This window comes from Pezoporus flaviventris, unplaced genomic scaffold (assembly GCF_033815535.1).
Source record: "Pezoporus flaviventris isolate CSIRO_AGI_PZ_B2104156 unplaced genomic scaffold, CSIRO_AGI_Pfla_v1 ptg000045l, whole genome shotgun sequence".
Lineage (NCBI taxonomy): Eukaryota > Metazoa > Chordata > Aves > Psittaciformes > Psittacidae > Pezoporus > Pezoporus flaviventris.
Genome location: NW_026892593.1, coordinates 1,401,091 through 1,419,291, shown reverse-complemented (window position 1 = coordinate 1,419,291; position 18,201 = coordinate 1,401,091). Strand labels below are relative to the sequence as shown.

General features: G+C 40.4%; 1 protein-coding gene across 17 annotated transcripts in view; it reads right to left on the bottom strand.

Annotated features, from left to right (window-relative positions):
* The window catches only part of GRIP1 (glutamate receptor interacting protein 1), a 366,320-nt gene that overhangs the window by 107,937 nt on the left and 240,182 nt on the right, over positions 1–18,201 (bottom strand). For 14 of the 17 annotated variants that reach the window (XM_061467157.1, XM_061467168.1, XM_061467169.1 and 11 more), the window contains exon 2: positions 2,866–2,946. The exons of 2 other annotated variants lie outside the window; for them this stretch is intronic. In XM_061467157.1, coding sequence (XP_061323141.1) covers positions 2,866–2,946 — 81 coding nt within the window. The remainder of the gene's footprint in view (positions 1–2,865; positions 2,947–18,201) is intronic. One more of the 17 variants, XM_061467161.1, reaches the window with a different exon arrangement.

Below are 18,201 nucleotides of genomic sequence, written 5' to 3'. Positions count from 1 at the left end.
GCACACAAAGAGTTGTGGTCAATGGCTCAATGTCCAGCTGGAGACCAGTAACGAGTGGTGTCCCTCAGGGATCGGTGTTGGGACCGGTCTTGTTCAACATCTTTGCCGCAGACATGGACAGTGGGATTGAGTGCGCCCTCAGCAAGTTTGCCGATGACACCAAGCTGTGCGGTTCGGTTGATTTCGCTGGAGGGAAGGAATGGCATCCAGAGGGACCTTGACACACTTGTGAGGTGGGCTGATGCCAACCTCATGAAGTTTAACCATGCCAAGTGCAAGGTCCTACACCTGGGTCGGAGCAATCCCAGGCACAGCTACAGGTTGGGCAGAGAAGAGATTCAGAGCAGCCCTGCAGAGAAGGACTTGGGGGTGTTGGTTGATGAGAAAATGAACATGAGCCGGCTTCACTGTGCGCTCGCAGCCCAGAAAGCCAACCGTATCCTGGGCTGCAACAAAAGGAGCGTGACCAGCAGCAGGTCGCAGGAGATGATCCTGCCCCTCTACTCTGCTCTCGTGAGACCTCACCTGGAGTATTGTGTGCAGTTTTGGTGTCCTCAACATAAAAAAGACATGGAACTGTTGGAACAAGTCCAGAGGAGGCCACGAGGATGATCAGGGGACTGGAGCACCTCCCGTATGAAGACAGGCTGAGAAAGTTGGGGCTGTTCAGCCTGGAGAAGAGAAGGCTGCGTGGAGACCTCATAGCAGCCTTCCAGTATCTGAAGGGGGCCTATAGGGATGCTGGGGAGGGACTCTTCATTAGGGACTGAAGTGACAGGACAAGGGGTAACGGGTTAAAACTTAAACAGGGGAAGTTTAGATTGGATATAAGAAGGAAATTCTTTCCTGTTAGGGTGGTGAGGCACTGGAATGGGTTGCCCAGGGAGGTTGTGAATGCTCCATCCCTGGCAGTGTTCAAGACCAGGTTGGACAAGGCCTTGGGTGATATGATTTAGTGTAAGGTGTCCCTGCCCACGGCAGGGGTGTTGGAACTAGATGATCTTAAGGTCCTTTCCAATCCTAACGATTCTATGATTCTATGAAATATTCAGAAGATTAAAAAAAAAGTAAGTAGACACTCTGTATGTTTACTTTAGTGACCTATGAGCTAAAGAATTACCTGAAAAGGTACCCATACAGAGGTCTTGATTCACTCTGAAGAACAATGAATCATGATTTGTATTGACCCGGAGAAAAAACAGCTGGTTGGTCTTTGTATAATTATTTTCTCATAACAATAACTGCACACTAGACACTGGAGTCATGTCATTTCACAGTGGTTATGATATATATGATTCTACCATAACAGTAACAATCTTCATATCACTAGACTGTTTTCAACAGTCAAAATTGTTCATTATGTGCAACAGTAAATCATCCAGCTTGCTCTCTCTCACACATCCAAACATGCACAAAAAGCATGCACAAAAAGCACACACAAAACATGTAATTTGGCCCTTCAGAAACACTAGAGCTATTGGGATGAGACGCAAACATGGCAGTGGTAAAGGTCTGAACTCCACCCCCTGTAACTATAGCCTCCCTGCAGTTGTGTAACTTTGCTCAACAGTAAGGCCATATAGTGCAAAGAATATTACCATTAGTCATTAGAAGGTGGGTGACATGACCTTACAGTTTCTGACTTCTATTGCAAGTTATCTTCCCTCTGAGTTGAACGTTACTGTGCTTTCTGTGAGACTGGCAACATCAGTTATTCTGCCTTTGCACAACCTTTGTCAGTGTTCATTTGTTTTCATTTAAAGATCTCTAAAATCTTATTGAAGGTGAAAATCCCTTTAGACTGCTGCATAATATACATAGAACTTGATATTCATAAGCATATTTTGCAGACTTGTTTGAAGTAATTAAAAGATAAATACATGGAGCTGACAGAGAAATTCCAGAGGAGGGCCACGAGGAGGATCAGGGGACTGGAGCACCTCTTGTATGAAGACAGGCTGAGGAAGTCGGGGCTGTTCAGCCTGGAGAAGAGAAGAGAAGGCTGCGTGGAGACCTCATAGCAGCCTTCCAGTATCTAAAGGGGGCCTAAAAGGTTGCTGGGGGGGGGACTCTTCATCAGGGACTGCAGTGATAGGACAAGGGGTAATGGGTTGAAACTTAAACAGGGCAAGTTCAGGTTTGATATAAGGAAGAAGTTCTTTACTGTGAGGATGGTGAGTCACTGGAACAGGCGGCCCAGAAGAAGTGGTAAATGTTCCATCCCTGACAATGTTCAAGGACAGGTTGGACAGAGTCTTGGGCAATATGGTCTAGCGTGAGGCGTTCCTGCCCACGGCAGGGGTTTGGAACTGGATGATCGTAAGGTCCTTTCCAACCCTAACCATTCCATGATTCTATGACTCTATGAAATAGGTTCAAAGACCACGTATTTAAACCACTGATCTAGTGATCCATCTTTGAGCGATACAGTGACAGAAAAGACAAGGATGGGCATACATGTAGCAGAAAATTACATGAAGATGAGAATTCTGACAGTGCTGCTCACTAGATTTCTGAGCCTGTCCAAGCAGCCCTGGAAAATATAAGCTCCAATCTCCCTATACTGTTGAAACCAGGTATCAAACCACAGATTTCATGGGTCCTGAAAATATGCGAATGTCTGAAGAAGTCACAATCAATGTCTGAAACCTGCTGCAAAAGACAGACATGGGGATTTTCTTCCTAGCAAAAGCTTGAGGCTACCTAACTGCGGGAGCTCCATACAGTTCCCATGGAACCTTCCTTATAAAGTTGCTTCATAGTAACTGTAATTCATTTGCTTTTTATAACTAGCTGAATTTTGCTTAGCATTACCTTCCTGTTCACAAACAAGTTAGGTGTTATAAAAAGCAAGGCAAGTCTTACCTGGAATACTCTGTCTCCTCACAGACAGTGCTCCATCAGGTGCCTTTGCCTGGTTTGCAGACTTTGTGTAAGGACTCTCATCTAAACAGAAACAAGCAACACTTCTGGTTACTATTAAATATAATGTGAAAAACCCCAGAATTTTTACCCAAATACTGTGTGAACTAGCAGTGCAGAGCACAAGAGCTGCTGTGAGCTAGATAAGGATGGGTATTTCTGAATGTTGATTCAATGTTCAATGTCATGTTCAGACTAAATGACAAAGGCTCTGAATAGCAGAGCTGAAAACGATGGGGTAAAACTAAAATCAGAGATAATACTTAGTTGATGACAGGCTTGACATACAAAGACCTTTTTGGCTATAACATAATTATAGACATTTCCTTTTTCTCATGTTAAGAAGCTTTGTCAAAGACTCCAGTGAGAGAGGTACCATCCCTGTTCAGGAGTGAAAGGTTTCTGGAAGCTTTTGAATATTCCAGCTGTAAAGAACTCCTTTTCCTCTGGGATCTGTCAGTGGGTGGTTCCTTTTCTGTGGTAACAATTGATCAGGGAAAACATCAGAAAGCTGTTGCCAAATAGGCCAGCCATTTTTACGCTTGAAGAATGGCACTGTAACAGCCTGTGTCTAAATAGGAGGCTATGTGGAGCACCTACTGATCAACCTCAGCACGTAAGAGACCACTAATGCTGAGATGAGCAGATGAGTTGTAAATTAAAGGCAGCATTAGGCAGAAAGTGAGTCACTTGTACATCCTCCTTAAGAGCAAAATGACAGCAGGGGAACAAATCAACTGTATTGTAGTTTTAAAAGGAACAAGCTATAAGCTCAAGAAAGAAATGTGAATAAAAAAGAAGTACTATGCATCTTATTATTTCAATCAGAAGAAAGGAATCAGAAGAAACTAGGCTTCTGTCTTGCTCTTCCTTCAATCGCATGCTCTAACACTTTAAAGAATTCTCAAATCCTTCTATTTGCATATTTTCCTTCAGTTAAATTCCAAAGACTGATGCATTTACAGCATGTGCATGAATATATGCTTAAATACAGATCAATGAGTAAAGGAATCAAAGACCATGCTATCTGGTGGCATCCTCAGATCAAGTAGAACTATATAATCATTTTCTGGAGAATCAGTTTTCAGCTGACACTCTTGACATTGTAAGCCTTGCAAAGTCTCAGACTCCCTTAGAAGCTTGCATCATGGACAGCAGTCCATTTCTATACAAGTGAGGTAGGAGTTTGGTCAGCATAATTTGACTTAAAACCAGGTGTCAGAAAGAAGTGACTAGAAAAGTTGGTTGGCTTTTAAAGCCAGAACCTCTGCAATGAGCTCTGCTACTGTTAGGCAGTGACAAAACACCTAAATAAATTAAAAAAAAAAAAGAAAGAAAGAAAAAGGCAAAATATTGTTTTACAGTCACCCACTTGATAAAAATGCAGCTAGTAATGAAGAATATCTATTGGTATATATATGTTCTTCAGCCAACAGAATTGTTTTTTCTACAGTAAAATGAACTTCCATTGCTTTAGGACTACACTGTTACAAGGAGAAAGAGAACAGGCTTGGCTATACTGTGTGCTAGTACATACTCCAAGAAAATAAAGCTGTCAGCTACAGGAAATACACTAGCATGAAAAAATATTAACACAGATCCAGCTACACAATTCAAGAAAAAGGTAGATGTGTAAAGCCTTATTCTTCCATTTGAGGAAAGCGGAAAAGATGATATGCTTGCATATGCAGAATATACATCCCTTCATTAAAGAAAAAAAATAAAGTAAGAGTGAGCTAGAGCTTCTGGAGGAAGTAAGATTGTCTTTTTTATTTCACAGAAGAGATACCACTGAGCTTAAACTCAAGACAAGGCTTTACCGAACAACCTTGCCAACTCACACCAATACCAGAAAAATAGGGCTCATCCATAACATGTGCATTACATGTCCCATCCATTTTTACTTATTTGCAGGTGCTGAACATGACAGCAGATAGTACAAGGCATGCATTTTTCTTTTAAAAGTAGGCAGGAAACATAATACAATTTCCAGGAACCAGTGGATGGTGATGACTTTGGACCCTATTTGAATGTATGCCCTACCCATGAAAAATCTATCCATTTACAGAACAAAACAGTCCTCTCCTAGTCAGACTTATTACATACAAATGTTTTTCACCGGATTCGAAAGAGGCTAAAATAGAACGTAAGAATTTTCGCAGCTAGACGTTTTTCATTGAATCTTTGTCACTGAGCAAATGAGTACATCAGCTACAGTCTCATGCTGGAATAGGATTTTCCCAATATTGCACTGCACTGGGAGTACTTGCAGTTATCCAGAGTCCAGAATAAAGGACAAGTCTGCAAATCTTTCTGGTTAATGGGGAGAGGAGACTGTATATGTTAGTAAGCTAATATTTTAACTTAACCATGTTAACATTGAAAACTTATCAGATATTTATATACTGTAGGCAGGCAGTTGTGCTGCATTTCTTAATCTCTCTACAGACAGCAAAAGAAGAAGCTCAAAAAGTTGCTTAATAAACTTTTGAACTTTTGTTAATGCAAAATATGCCCAATTACTATTGGGAAAGAACAATAAGCTATTGTATCATCGGTGGATTGGAAAGCTGTTCCTGGCACAGGAAGCAATTTTATTTCAGTACCCATTTAACAGTAAAATCACACTGCACCATAACTAGAAATCAGTGTAAAGGATTCCCAGAAGCAAAGCAAAACAAATATAACCGACTGGAGAAAGAATGCTAACAGCCTTATTGAGATGCTTATTTGAGACACAAAAGTAAAATAAAGGACAGTTGCAGAAATAAATGCTACCCTAAACAGCAAAGTGACTAAAGAGACATGGAAGCCCTGATAGGTCTGAAATATCAGACACCATTCATGATGTCATAAAAGGGAAAAAATCTGTTTGTATGTATTAGCAAAATTGTATATGTGGCCACAAGGATTTACTATAAAATTATAATTTACTGATGCCCCCATCCACTCTATAGTTATCAGGGAAGGTCTTAAACCATGCAAAAATGTCTCATAATAGCAGCGGCTAGAGGGATTTGCCCGAGTATTTTGTAATACCAGCTTCCCCCTCTACAGCACAGACAGACTTCTTGGAGATGAAATCAAACCCAGCAAGCCAACACGCTGAAAAAGAAATGCAGGAAAAGGTATAAAGCATTTCCCCTGCAATGGGAGACAATAACTCAAAATTAGGTAAAGTTGCGACGTATTTAAGAAGCCATATGTACAAAGCAGAGGGAGAAACAGATTAGACTCAGAAGCATAAATCTCACCTAGCTAACACTCCTAACACTAATTTATCATCAGCAGGGAGTGAGCCACAGAATTCACAGGCCAAACTGCATCACCCATGAGCACAGAAACACCTTCCCCAGGACAGGCAGACAGGCAGCTGCAAACTCTGCTGCTTGGTGCACCAGCTCCTTCCCACTTCTGGAGGAATCACACTGCAGGTGGCCATGTTCACTGCAGCAGGACTAGCTTAGCTGTGCAGATACATACACTCTTGGAGCTGCACTTATTACATCACTGGCTTTCCCCCCACTATTTTCTCTGGCTGTGAGATTAGTCGACCCAGGATAAACAATTTCTGGCAAGTCAGTAGGTCATATAAAGGTGACCCCTCTGCCGGCAGCTCTCTTCACTTGATGACTACAGGAAACCATCCCTCTTACGCTGCTAACATGTGGGGGTCATTTCTACCCCCTAAATTCATACTTTGCATGTTTCTTCCGGTTATAAATGTGCAATAGTGAAGACGATGCCCACTGTGTTCATTTACCTCCTTCCTGGCAGAACACAGCAATAATCTTGGAGGTGACGCCTTGCAGATTACTGAGATTCTTTAACAGCAAAGCAAAATTATCTTTCCATTTTCTCCTTTTACTTGTTCTCATGAAAGAGCCCAAATACCTGTAATGGTAGCTCACATATCATCCTTTCAAAGCTTTGCAGACAATTCTTCTAATTAAAGACTGCAAAGATAATGATCAAGTCGACAAGCAAGTAGTCCTACTGCTTACAGCTATTATGGTGGGTTTACTGCTTTTGCTATTGACTGTGAAGCAGATAAACAGCTATTTGCACCTTCCTGCCTATTTTTAACCTAGTGGTATCTCTACCCTGTAACTAGATGATTCATTCTTTGAATTAGGGACCCATGCCGTGACCCATTTACATCATTCTGCATTGCTCTTACTACACGTGGGGGGCTCTGTCCAAGAACAAGGGCTTTATACTCTGAAACTAACCAACAGTCGTGTAACTCTACAAAGACCATACACTGGATAATGTGCATAGCTATATAAAGTACTTGGTACTGCGTTAGCAAAATGACCATATGAAATCTTCAGATATTGGCTGTATTCAGTGTAATATCCTTTGAAGGTTACCAGCTGGGGACACATTAGAGTGAATAAAAGGAAAGCTTAAAGATATTTTTTCAACAGTCAAGTCCAGGCATTCAGTGTGTCAGGGGTTTTATTGCCACAGAACCATTTGCGTGTCTCTCGAGGTGGCTGTGAAAGCTATTGACACAAGGATGTGGTTTACAGATGTGGTAAAGCTCAAAAGCACTCTCTCCTTCAGGTCTTCACAATGGGCTAGAGGATGTTTCCTTTGCTGCTGCTGCTGCAAATTCAGTTGATACCGTACATACCCCAGTAAATGCGTCCAAACCATGTGCAGCACCAGGTGACCCCAGAAAGCAACTAAGCACAACTGCATCCTGTCGGGCATGAAAGTGAAGCCTCTTCCCACCCTGGGAACAGCTATTGAACAACATAGCAGCTGCCCCTTTGGCCCTCCTACATGGAGAGGGAATGTGAAGATCCTTCACTGTCATATCTTGACTCTCCCACACAACAGCTTGTGCTCAGCTTTACATCACCACTTGCACCTCCTTCTCTTCTGCAAAGGCTGCATTCCTTTGGGAGCAGCGGAAGTAATGTAGCACCAAATTTGTAAGAGAGGAACTTCAAATGCAGGGTAATTTTTTAATATTGAGGAACTTGGAAACTGTATTCATTTTTTTTCAACAGTAGATGTGAAGGCACTGTGAGGAAGAACAGAGTTTCCATCTTTCTATTTTTCCTTCTCATTCTTCAACACTTTACTTATGTCTCACAACAGGATAAGCTGTTCTTCAGCCAAGGGAGAACTGAATTTAAACCTTTTCACAGTTTGACCTAAACTCTAGCTCCTAAATAGACTTCAGAACCCAGGGAAGTGAGATCTTAGGTATCCCTCAAACATTCCCCACTGTGAAGCATCTCCAGCATGAGTCCCAAGACTCCAAAATGGAGCACATTGCATCTTCCCTAGCTACAGCTCCAGCTGTCTCAGTGTACAGGATGAATAAGATCAACTGCATATGTTGTTGCTTACACTGTTTGGGGTAGCACACACCTCAGGCTAGAAGAGAATCACATACCTATACAGAGGGAGAGGATGATAACATAACAAGTAGTCATGATGATGATTACAGCTGAAAGAAGAACATCCTAAAGATGAGTTTCTCAAAAACTAAAAGCACCAGGGTCACAGTTACTACTACAGTTGGTATTTCAGGCATTCCCAGGTCTGTAATATCCCATTCACAGAAATCTACCACTCAACTTTATAATGAAGAGTATTTTTCACTAAAAGGAACAGGCTGGGGGTTTGACTAGATGATTTCCAAAAGGTCCCTTCCAAGCCTAACAATTCTGTGATTTTTATGAATCCTAGCAGTACAGCACAAAACACCATCGGTTCTCATACTTCTTATATCTGAAACTTAGCCTGAATTTTATCTTTAAACATCATAAAGCTCAGCATTACCTAAAAGCATCATTTTTGGCACAGTATCATATGAGTGACAGTTGGTAAATTTTGAGCTACAGCTTCCTTGGTTATCCCCACAGCTTGCAGGTGGAGGCTTTCACAGATGCAAATAAGTTTGTATCCACTGGTGTCTGTGGTTTACAGAAGCTCTGAAGTTGAAGGCTTACACAGACTTTCTATACAACTGTTAGGACCATTCCTGCAGCAAATTACTCTCTTCTAAACGCGGACATTTCTCTTAAAGATATTCCATTCTGTAAGAAAGCTGAAATATTTACTGGAGCAGGGACTCAAACCCGAGTCTCGCATTCATAGATGAGTACCCAAACTCCCAGCTACACAATCATTCAGTTTTGCTTGCTGGCTCTGGTCAATGATTTAGGTACGCTATACAAAGTAGAACAGATTAAAGCTATCTCATCCACAATCAGTTCCAAGTCCAGGCAGAAGAAGCAATCTGAATTAAAGATCCCCTGTGTGCCCCTGTGAGCATCCCAGACACTACAAAGTCATCAGGACCACTCTAGAAAAATGCCCCTGATCCCACGTAAGCTCATCTCCTCAATTCCTATTCTTTGTTTCTGATAATAATGCGTAAACATTTTCTCCGAACTGTTACAAATTCTGGAAAATGTAATTTTCAGGTTGATCTGTAGCAATGGGAAGGGGAAAAAACCGCCAAGAAGGGAGTTGAAGCTTGTTTACCTCACTGCCCTACAGCAGAGAGAGCTTGTGTTAAAGACAGAGAACAAATCTTCCTCCCCGAACTTAAAGACCAAATAATTGTGAATGAGAACTGACTAAATAACTCTGAATATTTATGCAATACCCTGATAAATGTAACCCCTAGCAGTCACAATCAGTAGATAGACACCAACACAACTTAACTGAATCTATAGCAGTTATACCAGTTAAATCAGCTGTAAATGAATCATAGCAAGAATAATTCCATCCATTTTTTAATACTACATTTTTTTTTAAATAACTAAACCTTACAAAGGTAATGGCATTTCTAAAACTTTGGTAAATTTTACAACTGAATTATTGAATACACTTGAATTGACAAACCACATTGAAATTTGCTGGGAAGCAGTGAATAGTGGAAATTTTACTTTGGCTGTTGATGGAAAATTTTGGCACTACTGGTTTTAGCCTGGTGTAACTTTTACCCTTAGTAACTGTTACTGACAACAACAATGAAAAAAAGATTTCAGAGAATGAACTTTTCCTGGGAAAGGAGGATGCTTTTAAAAGATTTGCCTTTAAATAATGCTAAAATCTAGAGAAAGTTTAACATCCTGGAACACTCATGGTTACCGCAATATCACCACAGCTGTCAGAACATAATGGACTACAAACAGCTGAAATAAGAGACAAAACTGGCTAAATTCCTTCAGCAGATGCATAGTGTACAGATTTTTGAATGTATATTCTTCATGAAACAACAGAATGTCAACAATTTGCTTTCCCCATATGCTAGGCATTTCAGACTTGTTATGGGAGCTCCAACCATGAAAGAAAGCATTAATTTCTCCTACTGGTGCAACAGAATAACGATTTTTTGAGTTCTTTTAGAGCTATGGCTTCAATCACTTCCAACAAGACTTTATTTTTGAAATGCCAATGCTGCTCTTCGAAGTAGTGCTTGGAAATATCTAAAGTTTCCTAAGAGCTGCATGCAAAGTAGTCATTAATGAACTAGACTCCAAATAGGATAAATATGAATGTATTTAATCTTAATCCTTTCTTATCAAACTCTGAGCTCAGTGCTCTTCAGCAGTCTCTATCAAGAAACTATAGCGCTTCAAATGCTTCCATAAGTAACATTTGTTGGTGTGTGTGACATGGAAAAATTACAAGAAGAAAAGTTAGAATAGCTTCTCTGGTAATCTCCTTTCCCACATTTAGCAGATGTGTCCTCTGGCTTTCTTAGAAACTTAATTTTACCAGTTATAGCACCCAATGTCTCTCTAAAGTGAAAATTTATTCCATTTTATTATACTTGATGCAAATTTTTTTTTTTTTTAAATGAATTATATGGTTACTCATTACAGTAGCTGCTCAGTTTAATCTAGAAGCAAGAAAAGTAGGGTACTGTAATTACGCATAACCGTGAATCCATTTCCTGTTGGCTCAGCAAGCTTGACCATTTGAAAAGTGATCTGAATAGTCCCCAAGTCTTCTTGCCCAAAGCTGATTCCATAAGCCTGTGCTTAGGTACCTGAATGGAAATGCTTAGTTTTGTAAATGCTGATCTCTTCCCAAAGCCATTTTGCTCAGGAAAACTCAGAACTTTTCAAGACCATCTAAAACATGCAGGATCTACAGAAGGCTGAAAACACGTCTCGAGAGATGTTAGCATATGGTGAAATTCACTTCAGTGGATTATGCATTAAAGAAGTAAAGTAATCCTATTTAAATAACACCCCAACCACAAACTACTTCAAATCTCATAAATACATCTTTCTGTTCATACAGCATCAAGTATTTGTTAAGGGATTAAATTCAAATGCCATAAACCAGAACCGTTACTGAATCGTTACATAATTTTGGGATTCACTGTGAGTCTCACACTCTTGTCTTAAGCTTGTGTTTATTGTTTCTGGAAATAATATAGGCATCACATAAGTGAAATGTGTGAGGCTTAACCACAGCAGCTGGAAACTGAAGAAGCTGTGCGAGTGAAAAAGCTCAACGAAACAGAGGATGTAAACTATTTTCCTCTATGAAACAGTTTGGGATTTTTCTATATGTAGAACTTCTGCAGAAAATCTTGTTCTAGGGGATGGGGCTATAAACCTTTTCATTTAAAAGGAAATTCCTAAGTGACACAGATCTCCGTGACAGAAAACATTTCTGGATATTGAAGTTACGCTTTTTGTCCTGAACAGCCATAGTTTGTTAAGAGTTGATCTTGACCCATAGAAAGGTTTTGCTGTCCTCTCTGCGTGTCTTCAGGAACATCACAACTAGGATGTCAACTAGGAACTTCTGTGCTACATGCCAGGGAAAGCAGAACCTAGTTGCATGTGTGCTGGGGGAAGGCAATGATAAAAGTTAACAGCTGAGATAATGAGACTATCACTCAAGCTCCATAAAAAGTTAGTAAAATATGTTAAACTGTTTAGAAAACAGAAATTTAGTTTGTTTCAGGAAAAATAAGAATAAGCAAAGTCACAGCACTGCGTTCTAAGACAAAGTTAAGAATCATAATTTTTTCACAAGGCTACTTATCCCACCTCTACTCTAGTGCTGTACTAATACTATTTGCAGAAAGTTATATCATGTATTTCTCATCCTGTTTGTGTCTGTGTCTCTAGTGATGACATTTCCATCATATTCCTTTGGAGAGTGCTCCACAGGATGCACCAGATCTCTCAGCTGGAAAATAGCTCCATCAGCCTACAATTTTCTTTCCTCACTTTAACTGTCATTCTATTACTCCTAATAACATTCCTTCCCTCTTCAGAAGATCTTACAAAAAATGTCTCTCATGTACTGTTAATTCCAGAAATCACACAGATTACTGTGCTTTCTGCTTTAGGGTAGGATCCTACCACTCTTACTGGACACGACTTTACACAAAGACTGGCTGATTTTGCCACTGAAACACAGTGTGCATGCTGACTGCAATATCCATTTGGTGAAGAATACATTTGGTTTCTTTAAACAAAAAATTTGCACAAGGTTAACTCTGGTGTGGGCAACATTAAGAGTAAAGCATACTTCTGCATCTTAGTAGTATGTTGTATAAATTTACAGCCTTATAGTTATCCTTTTTAATCCCACTAACAAGCTTTATTTGATTCATAAAATCAGTTTAGCACTGCCACTAGGAGCTGCTTAAACACTGCACCAGTACCAGCGTATTTACACCGGCATGCCAGTGGGATTGTCCCACTTATTTATAGCCCAAATGATGCATGTGAGTGCAATTAGCACAGCTCAGGCTTAGTAAAATACTTATTCAGAAAGAATGCACTGAAAGAAGTGCATTCTATAATGCACTTACATAGCTATAAACCTGACACCTTCCTCGTGCCCTTGTGAAATACCCTCCTACTTTCAGCCCTTGCCCTTGAAGAGTTTACTCTATGCTTACACAAAGACTGTGCAATAACTTTGACTAAGTTCAGCTGTCAGCAGAACTTCAGTTTTTGGAAGCTGTGACAAGTTTGAACACAATGCAAAGTAAGAGTCTTTTAAAATAAAGCGCTGTCTGCTTTTAGAGTGGGAACAAAGCACAGTAACAAAAGAGATGTCAAGCTGACAAATCAATATATACATATTTGTTTTACTTAAAGCCTAGGCCACCTTCTGTGCTTCAGACAGCATCTATCCACGCACACCATTCTTTACGTCAAGCCTTTTAACCTGTCAAATATCCTTTATTTGACAGTGCCTCCCAAGTCTTATTTAATCTCAGAGCCTATTTAGGGCAAGCAATCTGCAGTATTGTCTGCAGTATTCCTCAGATTCTGTAAAATGGTAATTATTAGAACTTAATCCTATGAAAATATACAAAAAAGAAACAGATGTGTGACTATATGAAAACTTATACCCCCACAACCTTCAAGAAGGCAGGCAAATAATTTTCCATCTATCCATGCACCAATCCCCCAAGATTTCTAACCAGGACTCCTTCTCCTTTAGGAATTAACAGCTGCACATTTACAACATCTTTGGCTCTAAAGCTCCTAGAAATGATGACAGCATCAGCCTATCGTCTACCATAACTGCAGGAAGTATAAACATGGATTTCATTTTTCCATAGTGTGAAAACTCTTACCTTAAAATTTCTGTCCAACCACTATAGTAATGGTGAGGTAATTATTAAACCTTTCTCTGTATTACCAGTGTACTGTCAGCACTTCCAGGTCTATCATAATACCACGTGTGTGTGTGCATGCACATGCTTAATTTTAATAACAGGTTTATTTGATTCATCAAATAATTTCAAAACAGACAGGAGAAAGCAATTAAAAATAACAGGAAATCTCACACATTAAAAACAGCTCGAACCAACCTGACATGCTACCAGATAAAGGACTCGGAAGAAACAGCATTTACGGCAGAAGTTCAAACAAACTGTCTGGACTTGCCATGTTCTGAAGGTCAAACAAGGCCTGGTTTTGGCAGACCAACAGCATCATGAACACCAGAGTCCAGATCACTCTACCATGGCCAGCTGGGGCTCTCCCCAGGTTTTTATAATGAAGGACAGAGGGAAACCAAGCTGATTTTAGGAGCCAAAATAGAATACTGGCAACTAATAAGACATGGTGTATACGCCCTTCAGAACCAAGCGAGTGCTAAATACGCTGACATCTGCACAATATGCAGCCAAAGAAATACATCTGTAGTAAGTGCCTGAAAAAAAGACCATTAAGCCAAATATTTGGCTTATTTGGCAAATATGTTTATTTCACAAAGGCACGACATTCTTCCTTATCTGAAGTCTCTAAAAGGAGAGCCTGGTGCAGAATATGGCACACATTAATGTAAACTGCCATTGGGAATGAAGGCAGTAACATTCAAGAAAAGAAATGACTGAAAATACTAAAACTGCAATTCCTAAGCAAGAACAGAGCAAACTGCTTTGAAAGCAAAGTAGCTTTGAAATCCAACTGACAACAATATCTTACTAACTACGCCAGGAAGCATTCCTGCAGCCAGCATCACCACCCCTATGAACCAGAAGATACAACTGCAGGCACAAGTGGTATTTTATTGATCAAATCAACAAGAAAACACAGAGGACAGGACCCTTAGCAATAACTGGGGCAAGATGTCTGACAGATGATAATAGAAGTTTGATCTTTAAGGTATTTCAAGAAATAACTGGTATTAAAAAGAAAAATGCCAGTGATTCCAAGCTACAGTATCTATATTGCACAAAGCAAGCACTTTGCTGCAGAGTCAGAGTTGAACACGCTGATTAAGACTGCAAGAACAGCAAATCAAGCCACTGAGATCTGTAAGAATTGCTGGTTAAGACAGTGGCTTTTAATCTGTTGTCTGTTGAATCCTGAAAGATCACAGACTATTGTGCCGTATCTTTTGAAAGGTTCCTAAGAAAAAAGAAGATACCTTTACTCTGTACAGCAATCTAATTACAGAACTTACCTATTAAGGTGTGCAACACCACTAAGTAGCTAAACAAAGAAGAATGAAGCCATTGAGACTAATAGGCACAGTCAGCTGCCTCAGGCTGCCCCAAGAGCCTGAAAAAAGCAAGTTACCAAAGTTTCCACACTCTACAGACAACACATTCCACCTTCTATGTCTTAAAAAGGCTCAAAGACATGCATTGGTTTTGGCTGGTTAGAAATGTAAATGCTTCTGAAAACATTTCCTAACAGGAGTTAGGACAACAACTGCTGACTGCAGAAAAAGTATTGTTAACTCCTCTGATGGAGGAGGTAACTTAATCCTTCAGTGTGCTTTCAGCTTCCCTGGTGCATCCTTTAAGAAGAGAGAATGGGGAGAAGCATAATCTCCTAGAGAAAGGAAGCCTTTTTTCTACTATGGGAGTGCACGAGCACACAAGGGGATGGGAAGCATCAGCAGGAAATAGTGGATGGAAAAGAGCAAAAAGCAAAGGCTGATAGCACACATCATTGATGAATGTGCTGCACAAGCACTGCACAGAAGGAGGACCTCCTTGAGACCAAAGAACCCCTTGCAATAAATAAATGATAAATAAATAGAACCTGTTTGGAGAAGGACTTGGGGGTGTTGGTCAATGAGAAACTGAACATGAGCCGGCTTCAGTGTGCGCTCACAGCAAAGAAAGCCAACCGTATCCTGGGCTGCATCAAAAGGAGCATGACCAGCAGGTCGAAGGAGGTGATCCTGCCCCTCTGCTCTGCTCTCATGAGACCTCACTTGGAGTATTGTGTGCAGTTCTGGTGTCCTCAACATAAAAAGGACATGGAACTGTTGGAACAAGTCCAGAGGAGGCCACGAGGATGATCAGGGGACTGGAGCACCTCCCGTATGAAGACAGGCTGAGAAAGTTGGGGCTGTTCAGCCTGGAGAAGAGAAGGCTGCGTGGAGACCTCATAGCAGCCTTCCAGTATCTGAAAGGGGGCCTACAAGGATGCTGGAGAGGGACTCTTCATCAGGGACAGTAGTGACATATCAAGAGGTAATGGCTTCAAACTTAAACGGGAGATTTAGGTTGGATATAAGGAAGAAATTCTTCCCTGTGAGGGTGCTGAGGCACTGGCACAGGGTGCGCAGAGAAGCTGTTGCTGCCCCATCCCTGGCAGTGTTCAAGGCCAGGTTGGAAGGGGGAGCAACCTGATCTAGTGGGAGGTGTCCCTTCCCAGGGCAAGGGGTTGGAAGTAGATGATGATAAGGTCCTTTCCAGCCCAAAACATTCTATGATTCTATGGTTCAAAAGTCTTGCCTGGTGAGGGAAGAAAGGAGACTGTTTACTGTAAGTTAAAGGTCTAGGCAGATTTACTTTAAAAATAACCTGAGTTCTCATCAGTCACTTTGAAAAATAAACACATTAAAACATCAAAAGAGGCCTTTCAGCAGAAAGAACTGTCTTTCACTACACATAATATAGGGCTCACTTAAATTATCCCTTGTGAGGTTTATAAAACATCTTGCTAACACTTCCCCCTTATCTCCTATACTCCACTAAAATGCCATTACTATTCCTGTCTTCTTGCCTTAAGAGAATAAATAATAATAAGCTCACTGTCTACAAGGTCTATGGCTGTTCAAAGTTGCCAGTCACCTGCCATTTCCTTGCAAAGAGTAAACCCAACCAGACCTGTCCTTGAGAGAGTTGTAGGGCAGCTGAGCTGGTGGTGCTGACCCTAGGCTTTCTGAATACATACTGTCTCAGAGCTTATCATAAAAACATTGCTTTTTCCATCAAAAGAGGCTTCCACTGAACAGCTCTGTGAAACGAGCTCCCATGCCTCACACTCCCGTATTAGGTCTGACTAGAGACGTGAGATGCTAAAAACAGAGTTGCGCTTTTGCGTGTTCCACAGCAGCATTCATTCTGCCTGCTTTCTTGTGTCCGTACTCCTTCCCTTCATAGGGGCATTAAATTTTAACAGAATATGTGGAATAGAAGGAATAAAAAAGGAGATGAGGTCTGGCAGAAAATGTAACAGAAAATAAATAATATGCAGTGCATAGGATGCTGTGTGTCACATAAGGAAGAGGGAGAGAAGAGGAAAACAAAACTAAATCGGGTTGCAGAGGGCAAAGAAGGAACAGTATGGAAGGATGAATGGAAAGACAGTAATCCCAATTCTCAACTCCTAAATCTCTTCCCATGTTCCTCTAACAAGCTCCATTTCCTTTGCTAATCACACAGAACTGAAGTAGTCTGATTTGAAATCATGCAGAAGTTAGAAGTCCTCAGCTTTGAGTTTCCACTCCTAATAGCAAAAGGCCAAATTAGAAAATATCAGAGAAGCTGATTTGTCAAGAGACACCAGGATCACAGCAGGAATTATTACTTTGCTGCTTTCCTTTTCCAAGCTGTGTGCTCTGATTCTGGACCAACACTCCTCCCTGTGAGAAGCAAATGAATAAGGAAGCTAGCGAGAGCTGTATGCATTTTTTTATCACCATCACCAGCTCAAAGAACCTGAATGGGAACTGAAAACACGGTATGAAGTTCAGGAAACACCACTCTTAACTACTTTTTCAACCACATAGGAATTTTTGGTTCAGGTATTTCTTTTAGTAGTCTGCTTAGCAGAGAAACACAGGTTAACAATGACAGGTAACAGTGTTACTGCCAGCATTGTATGAATGGAATAAAAATAGAAAAGTGTCAATAACAACCTAAAAACAAACCAAAGTAAGCATAAAGTCTCAGCACAGAAATGACTTCTTTAACCATCACTATTTTGTACACTTTATCTTTTCTAGCATGATTTGTTCAGGGACTGTGTTAGCCTTGGTATTGCTCCCATTACTTCCAGCATAAAATAAAAGTCTATTGAGACTTGCAAACAAAAAGGTAATTAAAAGTCAGATAAAATTACTACAGAGATCAAACAATGTCTATTCCCCAAGTTCATGTCAAGATCCATGTACATGTAATGTTTCATACAATGTAAGTTATTCAATAAAAATGACGAGGAAGAATAAAATGTTCCCATTACTCTTTCCTAACAGATTTATTAAAAGGAAATCATAAGTTAAAACAAGTAGGTTAAACACAAAAGGATTACTCTATTCATTGAGATTGCCAGGATAATATCTTCAGTTCTGTCAGACCGGCTACTACACCAATAGTAAAACCAGTATTTTTCTTTAAGTCCCAGCTCTGAAAAGTACAACAATTTAAAGGATCACTTGTGCCTACTAAAGCCCAACAAGAAGACAGTGGGATTTTAAAGTCCATACAATACTTAAGATTCAAACATGGGTTGGCTGCTCTCCTAACTTGGGCTGCTTTCCTGGAGTGGGATTACAAGCCCTGGTTATGCA